The 16,035-nt window shown below is 39.8% G+C and overlaps 1 protein-coding gene across 6 annotated transcripts in view; it reads right to left on the bottom strand.

The window, feature by feature from the left end:
• Window positions 1-16,035, bottom strand: part of Phf8 (PHD finger protein 8) — a 130,492-nt gene that overhangs the window by 39,424 nt on the left and 75,033 nt on the right. For all 6 annotated transcript variants that reach the window (XM_045140236.1, XM_045140241.1, XM_045140237.1 and 3 more), the window contains 4 exons: window positions 14,844-15,022; window positions 14,502-14,587; window positions 13,408-13,541; window positions 11,987-12,297 (listed from right to left, as the gene is read on the bottom strand). In XM_045140236.1, coding sequence (XP_044996171.1) covers window positions 11,987-12,297; window positions 13,408-13,541; window positions 14,502-14,587; window positions 14,844-15,022 — 710 coding nt within the window. The remainder of the gene's footprint in view (window positions 1-11,986; window positions 12,298-13,407; window positions 13,542-14,501; window positions 14,588-14,843; window positions 15,023-16,035) is intronic.

The following is a 16,035-nucleotide window of genomic DNA, read 5'->3' as shown; positions in this document are numbered from 1 at the left end:
TACAGAGTATGTGACCAACATATAAAAATCAATTGTGGGACCAGAGAGCTGGTGTAGCAGGTAAGGTGCTTGCTTGCAAAACCTAAGAATCCTAGTTTGATTCCTCAGTATGCACATAATGCCAGATGCACTAAGTGGTGCATACATTTGGAGTTCATTTGTAGTGGCAGGAAGCCCTGGCACATCCATACTTAACTCTGTCTCTCTCTCTCTCTCTCAAATAAATAAATTAAATTAAATTAATTCCAGTACCCTCAGTACAATGAGGCAGGCAACTCAGCACGGCCAGCCTGGGCTACAGAGTGAGTTCTATGTCAGCCTGTGCCACAGTGAAACACTGTCTCAAAATAAAACATAACAAAAGTCAATTGCATTTCCATATATTAGCAATGAACAATCCACAAAGGAAATTAAGAAAACCATTATATGTCCAGTAATATAAAAATAAGTAGGGACAAATTCAACTAAGGAAGTAGATGTACAACTGAAAACTATAAACATTGCTAAGAAACTAAAGGTATAAATAAATAGAAAGACATACAATTCCCAGATTGGATGTCTTATTTATTATTTATTTATTTATTAGAATTTATTTGACAGAGAAAGAGGGGCAGAGAGAGGGAGAGAGAGAATGGGCACTCCAGCCACTGCAAATGAACTTCAGACGTGTGCACTCCCTTGTGTATCTAGCTAATGGGGGTCCTGGGGAATCGAACCAAGCTCCCTTGGTTTTATAAGCAAATACCTTAACCGCTAAGCCATCCCTCCAGCCCTGGATGTCTTATTATTGTTAAACAGCAATACTTTTAAAAAGTGATGTATGTATTCTGTGAATACCACCATCAAAAAACAAAAACAAAGCCGGACATGGTGGTGCAAGCCTTTAATCCCAGCCCTTGGAGGCAGAGGTAGGAGGATCGATGTGAGTTCAAGGCCACCCTGAGACTCCATAGAGAATTCCAGGTCAGCCTGGGCTAGAGTGAGGCCCCACCTCGAAAAACAAAAAAACCAAACCAAACAAAACAAAAAATACATTTTTTTGCAGAAGTGAAAAATTTTGGTCATAAAATTTGAATAGAATTGCAAGGGATCTGAATGCCCAAGCATTTGTCTTGGTCCCTGTGGTGGTTTGAATAGATGGCCCCCAATATATGCGGTTCTTTATTGTTTGTAGTTTGCATCTGCTGGCTACCTGGCTGGAGGCAATGTCACTGGGTGACCTTAAGGTGTGGTGGTGGATTTCAATCTAAAGATATGCAGAGTGTGCCTAGCTGGAGTTCCTGAAGTGTGGCTGTGGCTTTTGACCTTTAGGCTTGTGCTCCTCTCTCTGTCTGCTTGGGCCTGTGAAGGCAGGCCAGCTTCTTCTGCCATTATGGAACTTCCCCTGGATCTGTAAGCTTCAATAAATCCCTTCCTCCATAACTGTGCCTGGTCTGGAAGTTTATCTCAGCAAACCTGAATCTGTCTGCTACAGTCCCTATGAATTGTATAGGTAGTTTCAGTGTTTCGTGTAGGCCAGCATTCTGGTCACAGAAACATGGTCTTCCTAGCACTAAGTATGGGACATTTTTCATAAGGGAATTAATCTTATTTATGAGGACTCTCCCCTCAATACCTAAGTATGTTTTATGAATATAGTCAAATTATGAGAAATCAATACCAGAAAGATAACTGTATACACTTGTAATCCTAGCACTGAAGAAGTAGGGGAAAGAGGAACAGAAGCTCAAGGTTAACTTTTACTACATAAAAAGTTCGGGGGGGGGGGGGAGAGGGGGGCTGCTGGAGAGATGGCTTAGAGGTTAAGGCACTTACTTGCAAAGCCTAACGGCCCATGTTTAATTCTCCAGTACTCATGTAAGCACATGGTGGCGCATGCATCTGGAGTTGGTTTGCAGTGCCTAGAGGCCTTAGCACATCTATCCTCTCTCTACTTTATCTGCCCCTCTCTCAAATAAAGAAATAAAATATAATATTTATAAAAATAAATATATGTTTAAAAATTGTTAACAAATAAAATAAGAAATTTAGGGATGGAGGGCTGGTTTAGTGGTTAATGCACTTGTCTGCAAAGCTAAAGGATCCAGGTTCAATTCCCCAGGACCCACATAAGCCAGATACACAACATGACACATGTGTGTAGTTCGTTTCCAGCAGCTGGAGGCCCTGACACATCCATTCTCTCTGTCTCTCTCACATAATTAATTGAAAAACAAATAAAACTTAAAAATCACTAACATTAAAAATGAAAAAGGGGCTGGAGAGATGGCTTAGCGGTTAAGCGTTAAGCGCTTGCCTGTGAAGCCTAAGGACCCCGGTTCAAGGCTTGATTCCCCAGGACCCATGTTAGCCAGATGCACAAGGGGGCACATGCGTCTGGAGTTCATTTGCAGTGGCTGGAGGCCCTGGCGTGCCCATTCTCTCTCTCTCTCTATCTGCCTCATTCTCTGTCTGTTGTTCTCAAATAAATAAATAAATAAATAAATTTAAAAAAAATGAAAAAGGAGAATCATAAAAGGTCTTATTAAAGGGGAATAGGGAAATTCTACAAACATTCCATGCTTACAAATTCTATAATTTCAATGAAATAAACCAATCTCTTCAAAGACATAAACTACTAAAATTTGCTCTCAAGTTTAAAACAGATAAATTAAAAATCTTACAGGTACTAAAGAAAATAAATTCATAGTTCAGCCAATTCATATACTTGAGAGGTAGCAGGCCCCCAAGTTCAAAGATTACCTAAATTGCAAAGTGAGTTCCAGGCCAGCCTGATCTTTTTTTTTTTTTTAAATTCTTCTTCGAGGTAGGATCTCAATCTATCCCAGGCTGACCTGGAATTCACTGTATAGTCTCAGAGTGGCCTCAAACTCTCAGTGATCCTCCTACCTCTGTCTCCTGAGTGCTGGAATTATAGGAATACATCACCATAACCAGCTTCAGCCTGGTCACTTTAATGAAACCCTGTCTCAAAACAAAAACTAAAGCTAGTAGTGGTGGTGCACACCTTTAATCCCAGCACTTGGGACACAGAGGTGTGAGGATTGCCAAGAGTTCGAAGCCAGCCTGAGACTATATAGGTTAACCTTGGCTACAGTGAGACCCTACCTCAAAAAAAAAAAAAAAAAAAAGGAGAAAAGGGCTAAGTATATAGCTTAATGTTTAGGGTTCAATCCTCAGGATTACAGACATGCATAAACACACACACACATACTCATTCACAGATCAATTCTGAGGTGCAATCTCCTAGTCCAGAGTCACTAAACATTTCAAGACAACACAGTGACTCTATGCTATAAAATATGTTCTATAAAACAGAAGAACAAGAAACATTTCCTATCTCATTCTCTGAGGTCAGCATTGTCCTGACACCAAAATGAGAAGACAAAAAGTACAAGCAAAGATTAATCTCTAGGATGAACTCAAGACACAAAAAATCTCAGAGAAATATAACATGGCAATATATAAAAATAGTCTACTGTGATTGAGAGTGATTTGAAATGTGAATTCAGGGTTGGTTAAATATTTGAAAATCACTCACTATAATCTACCATTTTAACATAAGAAAAGGCATGATTATATCTACTAATAGAACAAAAACACTGTTTTAAAAAAATCAACATCAGGGGCTAGAGAGATGGCTTAGTGGTTAAGCCCTTGCCTGTGAAGCCTAAGGACTGCGGTTCCAGGCTCGATTCCCCAGGACCAACATGAGCCAGATGCACAAGATGGTGCATTCATCTGGAGTTCATTTGCAGTGGCTGGAGGCCCTGGCACACCCATTCTCTCTCTGTCTGTCTGTCTCTCTCTTTGCCTCTTTCTCTGTCTGTTGCTCTCAAATAAATAAATAAAAATCAACAAAAGAAAATGAACATCATAATTTAGAAACTCAGGAAAACAGGAATAGACATGAACTTCTCTAACCTGACAAGCTACAACTAATATAATACTTAATAATGAAAGACCAAATACTTTTCCCTTTATACTAGAAACTAGGGCATGAAGTCCAAGCAAAAACAAAAAGCCAGAAGGAAAAAAAAATGTATTGATTGGAAAGAAATGATTAAAACTGTCTCCAATTCTAGAAGACATGATCATCTATACACAAAATACCAAGAATATATGTTTTAGAAATCCTAGAATAAGGTTAAAAGATATATAAAGTCAACATACAAAAACCAATCATATTTGTTTGGCTGGAATAGCTCAGCTCAAAGAGCGTTAAACTGAAACACTAGGCACTGCATAGACTAAGGCAGGAGAAATGCCATGAGTCAAGGCTAGCCTGAGATATGTAACATAGTACTATGACAGCCAGGACTATATTGCAGGAACCTGTTTCTCAAGATGACAACAACAACAAATATAGGAACTGGGAAGATGACTCAGCAGTTAAAGGCACTTGTGAAGTCTGACGGGCCAGGTTCAATTTCCAAACAACCCACATAAGCCACAGACAAAAAGTGTCTGGTATTCTGTCTGGTATTCACTTATATTGGCAAGGGGCCTGGCACACCTGCATGCACAGACACACAAAAACTTGCTAATAAATAAATTTTTAAAACATCAAAACCTTCCTGAAAAAACTAATCATATTTATATTTCTGCTATTAAGCAACTATAAGTCAAAGGTTAAAAAATACCATTTCCAGGATGGATATACAGCTTAGTGGTTAAGCCACTTGCCTGTGAAGCCTAAGGACCCAGATTTGATTCAGTAACCACAGAAGCCAGATGCACAAGGTGGCACATGCATTTGGAGTTTGCTTGCAGTGGCTAGAGGCCCTGGCATGCCTATTCTCTATCTGCCTCTTTCTCACCCTCTCAAATAAATAATTTTTTTTAAATACCATTTCCAAAATAGGGAACTTCGTATTAATCTAAAATACAAACAAGGCTGAGGAAATGGCTCAGTGGTTAAAGGCAATTGCCTGCAAAGCCTGGCAGCCCAGGTTCAATTCCCCAGTTCTCATGTAAAGCCAGATGCACAAAGTGCCATATGCTTCTAGGGTTCATTTGCAATTGAAAGAGGCCCTGCGTGCCCATCCAACTCCCTCCCTCCCCACTTGCAAATAAATTTAAAAACGGAGGGCATTTACTGTATTTAGATCTAAGATTTAAAAAAATACTCTTATAGCCATTATGCAAAAGAGTTTGGTGGTTACTCAGAGTTAGATATAGAATTTCCTTTGTGTGCATACATGTATGATGACATATTTGTTAAGCTTTTTTTTAAAAAAAATTGAGAGCAACAGACAGAGAAAGAGGCAGGGGGGGGAGGAGGGAGGGAGGGAGGGAGGGAGGGAGGGAGGGAGGGAGGGAGGGAGGGAGAAAGAAAGAAAGAAAGAAAGAAAGAAAGAAAGAAAGAAAGAAAGAAAGAAAGAGAGAGAGATGAGAGCATCAGGGCTTCCAGCCCTGCAAATGAACTCCAGCTGCATGTGCCACCTTGTGCATCTGGTTTACAAGGGTGCTGGGGAATTGAGCCTCGAACCAGGATCCTTAGACTTCACAGGTAAGCGCTTAACCAGTAAGCCATCTCTCTAGCCCCTGTGATGATATTTTTGAGGCAGGATCACACTCTAGCCCAGGCTGGCCTGAAATTCTCAGTGATACTCCTATTTTAGCTTCCTGAGTGGTGGGACTACAGATGTGAGCCACCATATCCAACTAGCTTGGATGAATCCTGAAAAACTGCTAAGTGAAAGAAGCCAGCCACAAAGATCACTTATTATGACTTCTTTTATAGATTATATCTATAACAAATAAATCCATAGGCTAAAACAAGATTAGTGGTTATTATAGGAGGAGTGAATGGGGACATATAACAATCACTCAATGATATGGGGAATTTTGGGGGGTGATACAAATGTCTTAAAAGTTACACAACATTGTGCAAACATCAAGTGTCACTGAATTGTAACTTTAAAATAGTTATTTCTTGTATGAATTCTACTTCAATAAAAATAGGGCTGGAGAGATGGTTTAGTTAAGGCATTTGCCTGCAAAGCCAAAGGATCCTGGTTCAATTCTCCAGGACCCACGTAAGCCAGATGCACAAGGTGGCACTTGCATCTGTTCATCTGCAGTGGCTGGAGGCCCTGGCACATCCATTCTCTCCCTCTCTTTCTCTCTCTCTGCCTCTCTCTCTCAAATAAATAAATAAACATATGTATGTATGTATGTGTGTATGTATGTATACACACACACACACACACATGCATACACATACATACACACTTTTTTTTTTAAAAGAAGTCAGGGCTAGAGAGATGGCTTAGCAGTTAAGGCATTTGCCTGCAAAGCCAAAGGACCCAGGATCGATTCCCTAGTACCTATGTAAAGCCAAATGCACAAGATGGTGCATGCATCTGGAGTTCATATGCAGTAGCTAGAAACCCTAGTATGCCCATTCTCTCTCTAGCCATCTTATCTACCTCACTACCTAATAAATAAATAATAAATAAAATACAAACAACATTCTTAATAAAAGATGTCAATTCTTTCCAAATTGGTATACAGACTCAACATCACTTGAATTAAATTCTTAGCATAAATTGTTTGCACTCAGACAGATTCTAAAATTTAAGCAGAAAGATAAAACTGAAATCAGCCGGGCGTGGTGGCGCACGCCTTTAATCCCAGCACTCGGGAGGCAGAGGTAGGAGGATCCCCATGAGTTCAAGGCCACCCTGAGACTACAGAGTTAATTCCAGGTCAGCCTGGACCAGAGTGAGACCCTACCTCGAAAAACCAAAAAAAAAAAAAAAAAAAAACAAAAAAAAACTGAAATCATACTACTTGATTGTATTGCTACAAAGCTATAATAATTAAGATACTGGCAAAGATCAATGGAATAGAAGAACCCAGAAACAGATTCACACAATTATATGGCCATTTGATTTCTGACAAAAGTACATACAGAGCCGGGCTTGGTGGCACACGCCTTTAATCCAAGCACTTGGGGGCAGAGGTAGGAGTATCACAGTGAGTTCAAAGCCACCCTGAGACTACAGAGTGAATTCCACGTCAGCCTGTGCTAGAGTGAGACTGTACATCAAAAAAAAAGTATATAGAGCAATCAATGAAAAAAGGAGAAATAGTCTCTACAACAAATACTAAAGGCATAACTGTACATCCCTATGCTAAAAAAGCAAACCACAACCAAACATTATACTGCATGTAAAAATTTACTCAAAACAGATCAAGCATGTAAAAACAAGACCTCAAACATCAAAATATTGTCATGTAACAGTAGCTCCAGGTTGAGGGAGGGACCCCCATATCAAGTAAATACATGGAAGAGCAACAGAGATGAGCACCCTAAGTCCTTGTTTGGCTTCCATGTGCACACACCCACACGCACACACACACACACGTGCATATGACACACATAAACATATTATACATCATCTACACACAAATATATATATTATTTGTTTTGTTTTGTTTTGTTTTTTGTTTTTTGAGGTAGGGTCTCACTCTAGCCCAGGCTGACCTGGAATTCACTATGTAGTCTCAGGGTGGCCTCAAACTCAAAGTGATCCTCCTCTGCCTCCCGAGTGCTGGGATTAAAGGCGTGCGCCACCACACCCGGCATTCTACACACAAAAATTTGTCAAGACTTAGTTTTGTACAGAGCTGTTAAATGGGACACAAAAAACACCTCATGAATGATAAAATTAGTAGTAATCTAAACTTGATATAATAACAATTTGTTTGAATGAAAGTAAAACAAGGCCAGGTGTGGTGGCGCATGCCTTTAATCCCAGTACTTAGGAGGCAGAGGTATGAAGATCACCACCCTGAGACTACATAGTGAAATCCAGGTCAGCCTGAGCTAGAATGAGACCTGACTTAAAAAATATATATATTGGGGAAATCTATTTATAAATAAAATATTTGACAAAGGACTTGTATCCAGACTATGTAAATTTTATTTTTGTCTATCTATATCTCTGTTCCCTTTGAGACACAGTCATGTAGTCCGGGCCTTCAACTCACTATGAAATTGAGGCTGGCATTGATAAAGTAGAGCTGGCCTTGAAGTCTTGATCTTTTTGCCCCTAACACCCAGGCAGCAACATAGCTAAATTTTTCAAGGTTTAATAGATTAAAAAAGATAGCTGGGCATGTGGGAGGCTGAGGTTGGAGGACTGCTGAGAGTTTGAGGGCAGCTTGAGACTACATAGTGAATTCCAAGTCTGCCTGGGCTAGGGTGAAACTATATCTCAAAAAAGGGGCCATAGGTCTGGAAAGATGGTTTAGCGGTTAAGCGCTTGCCTGTGAAGCCTAAGGACTCCGGTTAGAGGCTCGGTTCCCCAGGTCCCACGTTAGCCAGATGCACAAGGGGGCGCACACATCTGGAGTTTGTTTGCAGTGGCTGGAAGCCCTGGCTCGCCCATTCTCTCTCTCCCCCTCTATCTGTCTTTCTCTCTGTCTGTCGCTCTTAAATAAAAAAAAAAAAGGGCCATAGAGATGGTTTAGTGGTTAAGGTACTTGCCTATGAAGCCTAAGGACCCAGGTCCAATTCTCCAGTATCCATGTAAGCTAGATACACAAGGCAGTGCATGCATCTGGAGTTCACTTGCAGAGGGTAGATGTACTGGCGTGCCCATTTTCTCTGACTCTCTCAAATAAATGTGGTGTGTATAATCTTTTTTTTTTTTTTTTGATTTTTCAAGGTAGGGTCTCTCACTTTTGCCCAGGCTGACCTGGAATTCACTATGGAGTCTCAGGGTGGCCTCGAACTCACAGTGATCCTCCTACCTCTGCCTCCCAGTGCTGGGATTAAAGGTGTGTATAACCACGCTGGGCTATAAATATTTAAGAAAAAAAAAAACACAGCAGAATGTGGTAGTGTATACATATGATCCTAGCAGCCCTCAGGAAGTAGAGGCAGTAGGATCAAACTTGAGGCTAGCATGGGCTATTTAGTAAACTTGTCCCCCACCAAAATATTGCAATTTGTTAATCCTGCTGTTGTAAGGGGACCATTTGATTATGAGAACATGATGCAGATAACAGAGTAGAAAAGAAAAAAAAAATGAGGAAAGAAGACAGGAGGCCGGGACTGCAGTAGGGTAGACTGGAGTGATTCCCCTGTGAAGCTGAACTAGATGAAGGCCTATGAAAACATGAGAAAAAAGCACATGATACTTATCTCTAACAAAAAAAGAAAAAAAAAATATTTTTTTTCTTTTTTCTATTTTTTGTTTATTTTTAGAATTTTTTATTTTTATTTATTTAATCAAGAGAGATAGAGAGGGAGAGTAAGACAATGGGCGTGCCAGGGCCACTAGGCCCTGCAAACAGAACTCTAGACACATGTGCCACCCTGTGAATCCAGCTTAGGTGGGTCCTAGGGAATTGAACCTGGGACCTTTGGCTTTGCAGGCAAGTGTCTTGACTGCTAAGCCATCTCTCCAGCCCTAGAAAACATTTTTACATATCCACAATAAATGAAAATTTCTAGGGCAAGACCTGATGGCATATACCATGAGTTCCAGGACCGCCTGGGCTATCCTGCCTTTAAAAAAAAACACAAAACAAACAAACAAACAAAAAAAAAACAAGTATAAAAGGTGTTCTCTAAAAATGTAGACAACATTAGAATTGCTACATAGCTTGGGATATAGCTCAGTGGTAGAGTGGTTGCCTAGCACACACAATGCTCTAGGTTCAATCCCCAGGACCAAAAAAAGCAAAACCAAACACAAAACAATGAACAAAGAACTTCTACAATTCAGTAAGAAAAAAATTCTAATAAAACAATTGTTAAGGGGTGAGAAAATGGCTCAGTGGTTAAGCGTGTCTGCTGTTTAAGCACGAGGGCCTGAGAACCACTAAATTTGATCCCTAGCACTACATAAAAAGCTATGCATGGCCATGAATGTGTGTAACCTTAGCACCGCTGGGAGGGGTGGGGACCAGAAAATCACTGCAGCTCCCTAGTCAGCCAATCTGAGGAAAACAGCAGCTCCAGGTTCAGTGAGAGACTCTGTCTCGAGGAAATAAAGCAGAAGAATGATAGAAGAGAATACATAAAGTTCTTCTCTGGCCTCCGCACCCAGGGAATACCCACCTACACACACACACACACACACACACACACACACACATATGCATATGCATATACTATATAGATACATACCATAAAAAAGAAAAATAGTCAAAAGAATGAACAGACTTCACAGAAAAGGAATAAAGAGTCACAGAAATATTACCTTCTCTCTAGAATTTAAAAGGTATTAATAACACCCACTGCTAGTGAGAGTGTGGGAAAACAGGTATTTCTCAACCACTGCTCATTTACTGATCCCTTCGAGAACAGTTTCAACATTTTTCTTATATACACCTTTCAACCTAGCAGGTTTATCTACCTACAAAGATATAGCTTGGCGAATGGGCATAAAGGATAATAACCCTTTTTCATAAAGGATTTTCATGGTAACATTGTTAATAACATAAAAAGTCTTAATACTTTGCAGCAAGTAGACCTCTATGTACTGATGAAGCAGATATCTCTATACTGATGTTGAAAGACATTAATGAAAGCTGTAGAATCAAACACATTAAACAAAATTTTATGTATGTGTCTACATAGGTATGAACATAACAAAAGAAGGTACATGAGGACTGGAGAGATTGCTAAGTAGTTAAAGCATTTGCTTGCAGAGCCTCATGGCTTTGGTTTAATTCCCTAGTACCCACATAAACCCAGATGCACAAAATGTCTGGAATTTGTTTAGTGTAGCAGAAGGCCCCTGTATGCCATAATTACTGTCTATCTCTCTCAAATAAAAAAATTAAAATATTGAAAAGAAGAAAGTACACATGAAAGCAGGCTTTAAGGAAAATGTTTGGCATAAGAAATTTTTACATTTTCCTGGTTTTAGTCTTGGTCAATAAAATTGTATTTGTATAATTTTTGAAAACTTTATAACAAAACCCCACATTGGGTTGGATGGATGGCTTGGAGGCTAAGGGACTAGTTTGCAAAGCCAAAGGATCTGGGTTTGATTCCCCAGGACCCATGTAGGCCAGATGCACAGGTGGTGCATGGATCTGGAGTTCGTTTGCAACAGGTGGAGGCCCTGGTGCACATATTATCTCTGCCTCTATCTCTCTCAAATAAATTAATAAAAATTTAAAGAAACAAACAAACAAAAAAAACCCACACTGTAGCTCCCTGTATTATAAATCAGTGCTTTATATATTACACTACTCAGTAAATCTTTCTTTAAAAGTACTCATCAGTTTTTTTTTTTTTTCAGGACTAAACTTTAAACATACAAAGTCCACTGAGTGTCATTACAGCTGTCCACCAGTATCTGAAAGGAATAGTTCCGGGACATTTCTTCTCCAACCAAAATCCACAGATGCTGAAATTCCTTATATAAAATGATGTATTTGCATCTAACCTATGTTCATCATCCTTTGAACAATTTCTAGATTAGTTGCTATGTATACAACTTTGTGCTATGTAAACAGCTGTTGTACTATACAAGTTAGAAGAAAATGAGAAGAACAAGTCTATAATGTGTTCAGTATAGATGTAATTTTTTTCTAAATATTTTTGATCGATGGGTAGTTGAAATCTCAAATGTGGAACACTCAGATACAGAGGGATGACTGAAAAGAATAAACTGGGTGACATAGAAGGCAAAAAATACGTGTGGAGGCAGTCAAATAAGAGGGAAATAGAGTTGTCAGAGAAAAAGTTGGAAAGTACTAAAAGTCATTGACAGATGAGGGCTACCATGCTGGAGGACTTCCTTAGCAAGACACCAGATCAGGTGCTATATGCAAGCATAAACTCTACTTCTTCTACCATCCTGTTAATATCCCCATTTTGCAGAATAACAAAATGTGCATACTCAGAGATATAAATTATTAGGCTTCAAACTATTTTCTCTTGGGATTGTGACTGAAATTGGGGATGACAGGAATTCTTAGGACCTGGCATCATATGTTTAGCCACCCTTACTATACTCAGCATCCTTGAAGCATGCTCCCAAGCTGTCTTGTTCATCCAGACTGGCATTCTCCTCCTCTTCACTCTCTGTTTTCCAGTATGCTGGTCGCTTCAAGGACTGTTTCCTTGGGGTATGCTGGAAAGTAGGACTGTTAGACACTGTGCCCAGTCCACTGCTGGAGCTCCCACCACTTCTGTCCTGTCCCCCGGTCCACCAGGCCTGCAGGCTGGAGGTAGCTGGTGAAGATGATGAGGATTGTAAATTGGCCATGCACAGCATGCCTTGGATGGCCTCTTGAGTGCTGGGGGAGGCTGGGGCCTCGCTGTAAGGGACAAAAGAGAAACATGGAGGGAGCTTTTCTAGTTGTCAGAAGAAACCAGCCATCACAACACTGAGGGAGAGGAAAGAGATACGGAAATCAAAGTGGTAGGAAGAAGATAATCATCCAGGGTAAAACAAAACAAAACAAAATTAACAAACAGAATCCAAGTAAAATGCTGAGCAGGGTGGCATAGGCCTGAAATCCCAGGGGAGATGGAGAAAGGAGGATCACTGAGGCTTGCTGGCCACCCAGCCTAGCCTAATTGGCAAGCTCCAGGCCAATGAGAGATAGTCTCTCACAAAAAGGTGATGGGTATTCCTGATGAGTGAAGCTCAAAGTTGTCGTCTGGCCTCTACATGCGTGCCAAACACATGCACATATAAACAAAAACTATAAATCATAAGCCGGGCGTGGTGGCACACGCCTTTAATCCCAGCACTCAGGAGGCAGAGGTAGGAGGATTGCCATGAGTTCAAGGCCACCCTGAGATGACAGAGTTAATTCCAGGTCAGCCTGGACCAGAATGAGACCCTACCTTGAAAAACCAAAACAAACAAACAAACAACAAAAAAAACCCCTATAAATCAACATAATAGTGCAGACTGCTTTCATAAAATGCCTGTTTTTCCCTCAACTCTCTCAAGACCAAATGGCAAAAGGTGTGTGTGTGAGGGGGCTCATTGTTGTTCAGCTTTACGGCATTATTGCTGCATTAGCTCTCCTTCTATGACTTTTCTAGCCCCTCTTCTAATACACTCAAAATTGATTCCCAATGAAGTATATATAGATAGATCTGAAGCTTCTCAGGAGAGTCTTCATGTCCACTTTATTCTTTCAACATCATAACCGTGATAAGTCTTTGTCCATTTGCATGGCTCAATAAGCTGGGTGTGGTGGTAAATGCCTTGTAATACCAGCACTTGGCAGGCAAGGTAGGAGGACTGTGAGTTCCAAGGTAGTCTGAGATACACAATGAGACTCTGTCTCAGAAACCAAAACAAACAAATAAAATGGCTCTATAACTAGCTAATTGGTCAGCCTAGCCCCTTGGGTAGGAAGACAGTGGTTTGTTTGACCATTTAGAAAGGGAAGAACAAAGTTAGTACTCACGTGAGGGCAGCATAGTCAGGTCCCCCCACCTGCCTGCTGGCCTTAAGTAGATCAAGAATTCCACCAGCTGCACTCCCATTCCCAAGCTTGCCTTCAACCCCTTCCACCATGTCCTCATCTGTTGTATAGTCCTCCTGTTGAAGAAAGAGCTTATCATCTCAGCTGTACAGGATTATTCTGTTAAGATCCCAATATACAGTTAAAAGTTTTACTTCTAGCCAGACATTGTAGTGCACATCTTTCATCCCAGTGCTTGGGAGGCAGAAGTAAGAGGATCACTATGAGTTCGAGGCCACCTTGAGACTACAGAGTGAATTCCAGGTTAGCCTGAGCTAGAGTGAGACCCTACCTCAAAAAACAAAAAGCAAAAAACAAAAACCAAGAAACAAAAAAAGATTTTCATCTAATACCACAAACACCAAGTACTAAGGAGAACATTAATTTTTTCTTCTTAATCTTTGTAAAGCATAATAACTCCTACTATACACATAAGCAATTCAGAGCTCAGCTAAGTAAAATAATCTGTATAAGGACAGATGAAAATCAGATATTCTTTTTACTGAATCACACTTGCTTTCATTTTTTTCTATATTAAAAGATTTTCTAAAATGTATCAAACAAATTATACTGTTCCATTTGTATGTTGGCCATTATGTTGAATGTAAGACTAGGGATTAAAAACAGGTCTCATGGGCTGGAGAGATGGCTTAGTGGTTAAGCGCTTGCCTGTGAAGCATAAGGACCCTGGTTCGAGGCTCAATTCCCCAGGACCCAAGTTAGCCAGATGCACAAGGGGGCACACACATCTGGAGTTCATTTGCAGTGGCTGGAGGCCCTGGCATGCCCATGCTCTCTCTTTGCCTCTTTCTCTCTCTGTCTGTCACTCTCAAATAAATAAATAAAAATAAACAGAAAAAAATAAAAAAAAATAGGTCTTACATATGATTGGAAAGTACCCTACACTGAACAATAGCCCCATCATTTAATAAAGATTTCAGAAATTAAATGCACTTATGCTTTTGTCCCTTCCTTGACTAGAATGAAAAATCTATCTTTTATCTCCACGATTAACCAATTCCATGGTGTGCTCCTACCTCAATGTCAAACTCAACTTCTCCAGGTTCACGAATTCGGTTGGGGTCAGAGCAAGGCTTTGCACGGGGCAATTTCCGGGGAAATTCTAAAATATAATGGAATGTACTTATTATGAGGCTGAGATTAGTTTCTGCATCACAACTTCAAAGGAAAGAAAGGCTTGAAAATAATGATAGCTAACAACTAATTTAGAAAGCAGAGGAAAATAAACTGAAAAATAAACCTCTAAAACAAAGAAATAATTTAGGTCTATGGAGCTTGGTAAATCAGATAATCAACATGCTCAAGGCTAAAATACAAGTGAAATGGCAAAGCAGGAAAGAAAAGGAATAGGTACACACTTGGTCTTATTATCAGGGTTGCCTTCTCCTTTCCCAATCTCTCATCAATCTGCAGTTCATCATCAGAATCTACATCAAGTTCATCTCCTATCACTTGTTCTGCTACCAGTTTTGCATCATCTGCTTTCTTTGCAAGTTTGGCTCTCCGAGACTTGGATAAGCTCTTCATTCTCTTGGTACTAGAAAAATATGAACAAGAATACAAAACGAGTCAGGTGCACTATAAGATGGCAGGGCTGGGAGTGTGGCTCAAAGGCAGAATGCATGTGTACTATGTGTCAATCCCTGGGATCAATCCCTACTGCTTCCATCAAAAAGGGCAATCCTCCCCCAAATCTATTCTTCAATACATCTCTATCAAAATCCATCCTATTTTTTGTTTAAATGTTGACAATGTGATAATAAAATATACAGAAACCAAAAATGGTTAACACTATCCATTAAGAAAAAGGATGAATTACTTAATACTACTCAATTTAAAAGCTTATATATCTATAGTAATATAGGTAATGTGATACTGGCATAAGGATAGACATATAGATGAATGGATCAGAATTGTAAACCTAGAATAAACTGCTAAATGGACAATCAATTGATCTTTGACAAAGATGCCAAGACAATTCAGTGTGGGTGTGGTGTGGTACCTTTAATCAGATGTTCCCCATAAACTCACTTGTTTTAAATACATGGTTCTCAGTTGGTGGCAGTTTGGAAGGTGGAGCCTTGCTGAAGGAGGTAGGTGGTTAGGGGTGGCTTTTCTCTTGGTATTTCATGGTATATCAGGATGAATATAACTAACAATAATGTTTTATGTATCTCAAAGTTGTAGAGATGAATGTGACTATATTCACCATAAAGACAATTATTGAGTTAATCACCACCCAATATATTATAAATCAAACTTCATGTTTACCTCATAAATATGTACAAATTATCTGTCAGTCAAAAATAAACATATACAGAGCTGAAGAAATTGCTTAGTGATTCAGGTGCTTGTCTGCAAAACCAAAGGACCTAGGTTCAACTCCCCAGGACCCACATAAGCCAGATACACAGGTGGCACATGCATCTGGAGTTCATCTGCAGTGGCTGGAGGCCCTGGTGTGCCTATTCTCTCTATATCTGCCTCTATGTCTATCTAATAAATAAATAAGTAAAAATATTTTTAAAAAATAAACATATACAAAAAGAA

Source organism: Jaculus jaculus, chromosome X (genome assembly GCF_020740685.1).
Source record: "Jaculus jaculus isolate mJacJac1 chromosome X, mJacJac1.mat.Y.cur, whole genome shotgun sequence".
Taxonomy (NCBI): Eukaryota; Metazoa; Chordata; class Mammalia; order Rodentia; family Dipodidae; genus Jaculus; species Jaculus jaculus.
The sequence above is the reverse complement of the archived record's forward strand: the minus strand, read 5'-3'. Positions and strand labels throughout refer to the sequence as shown.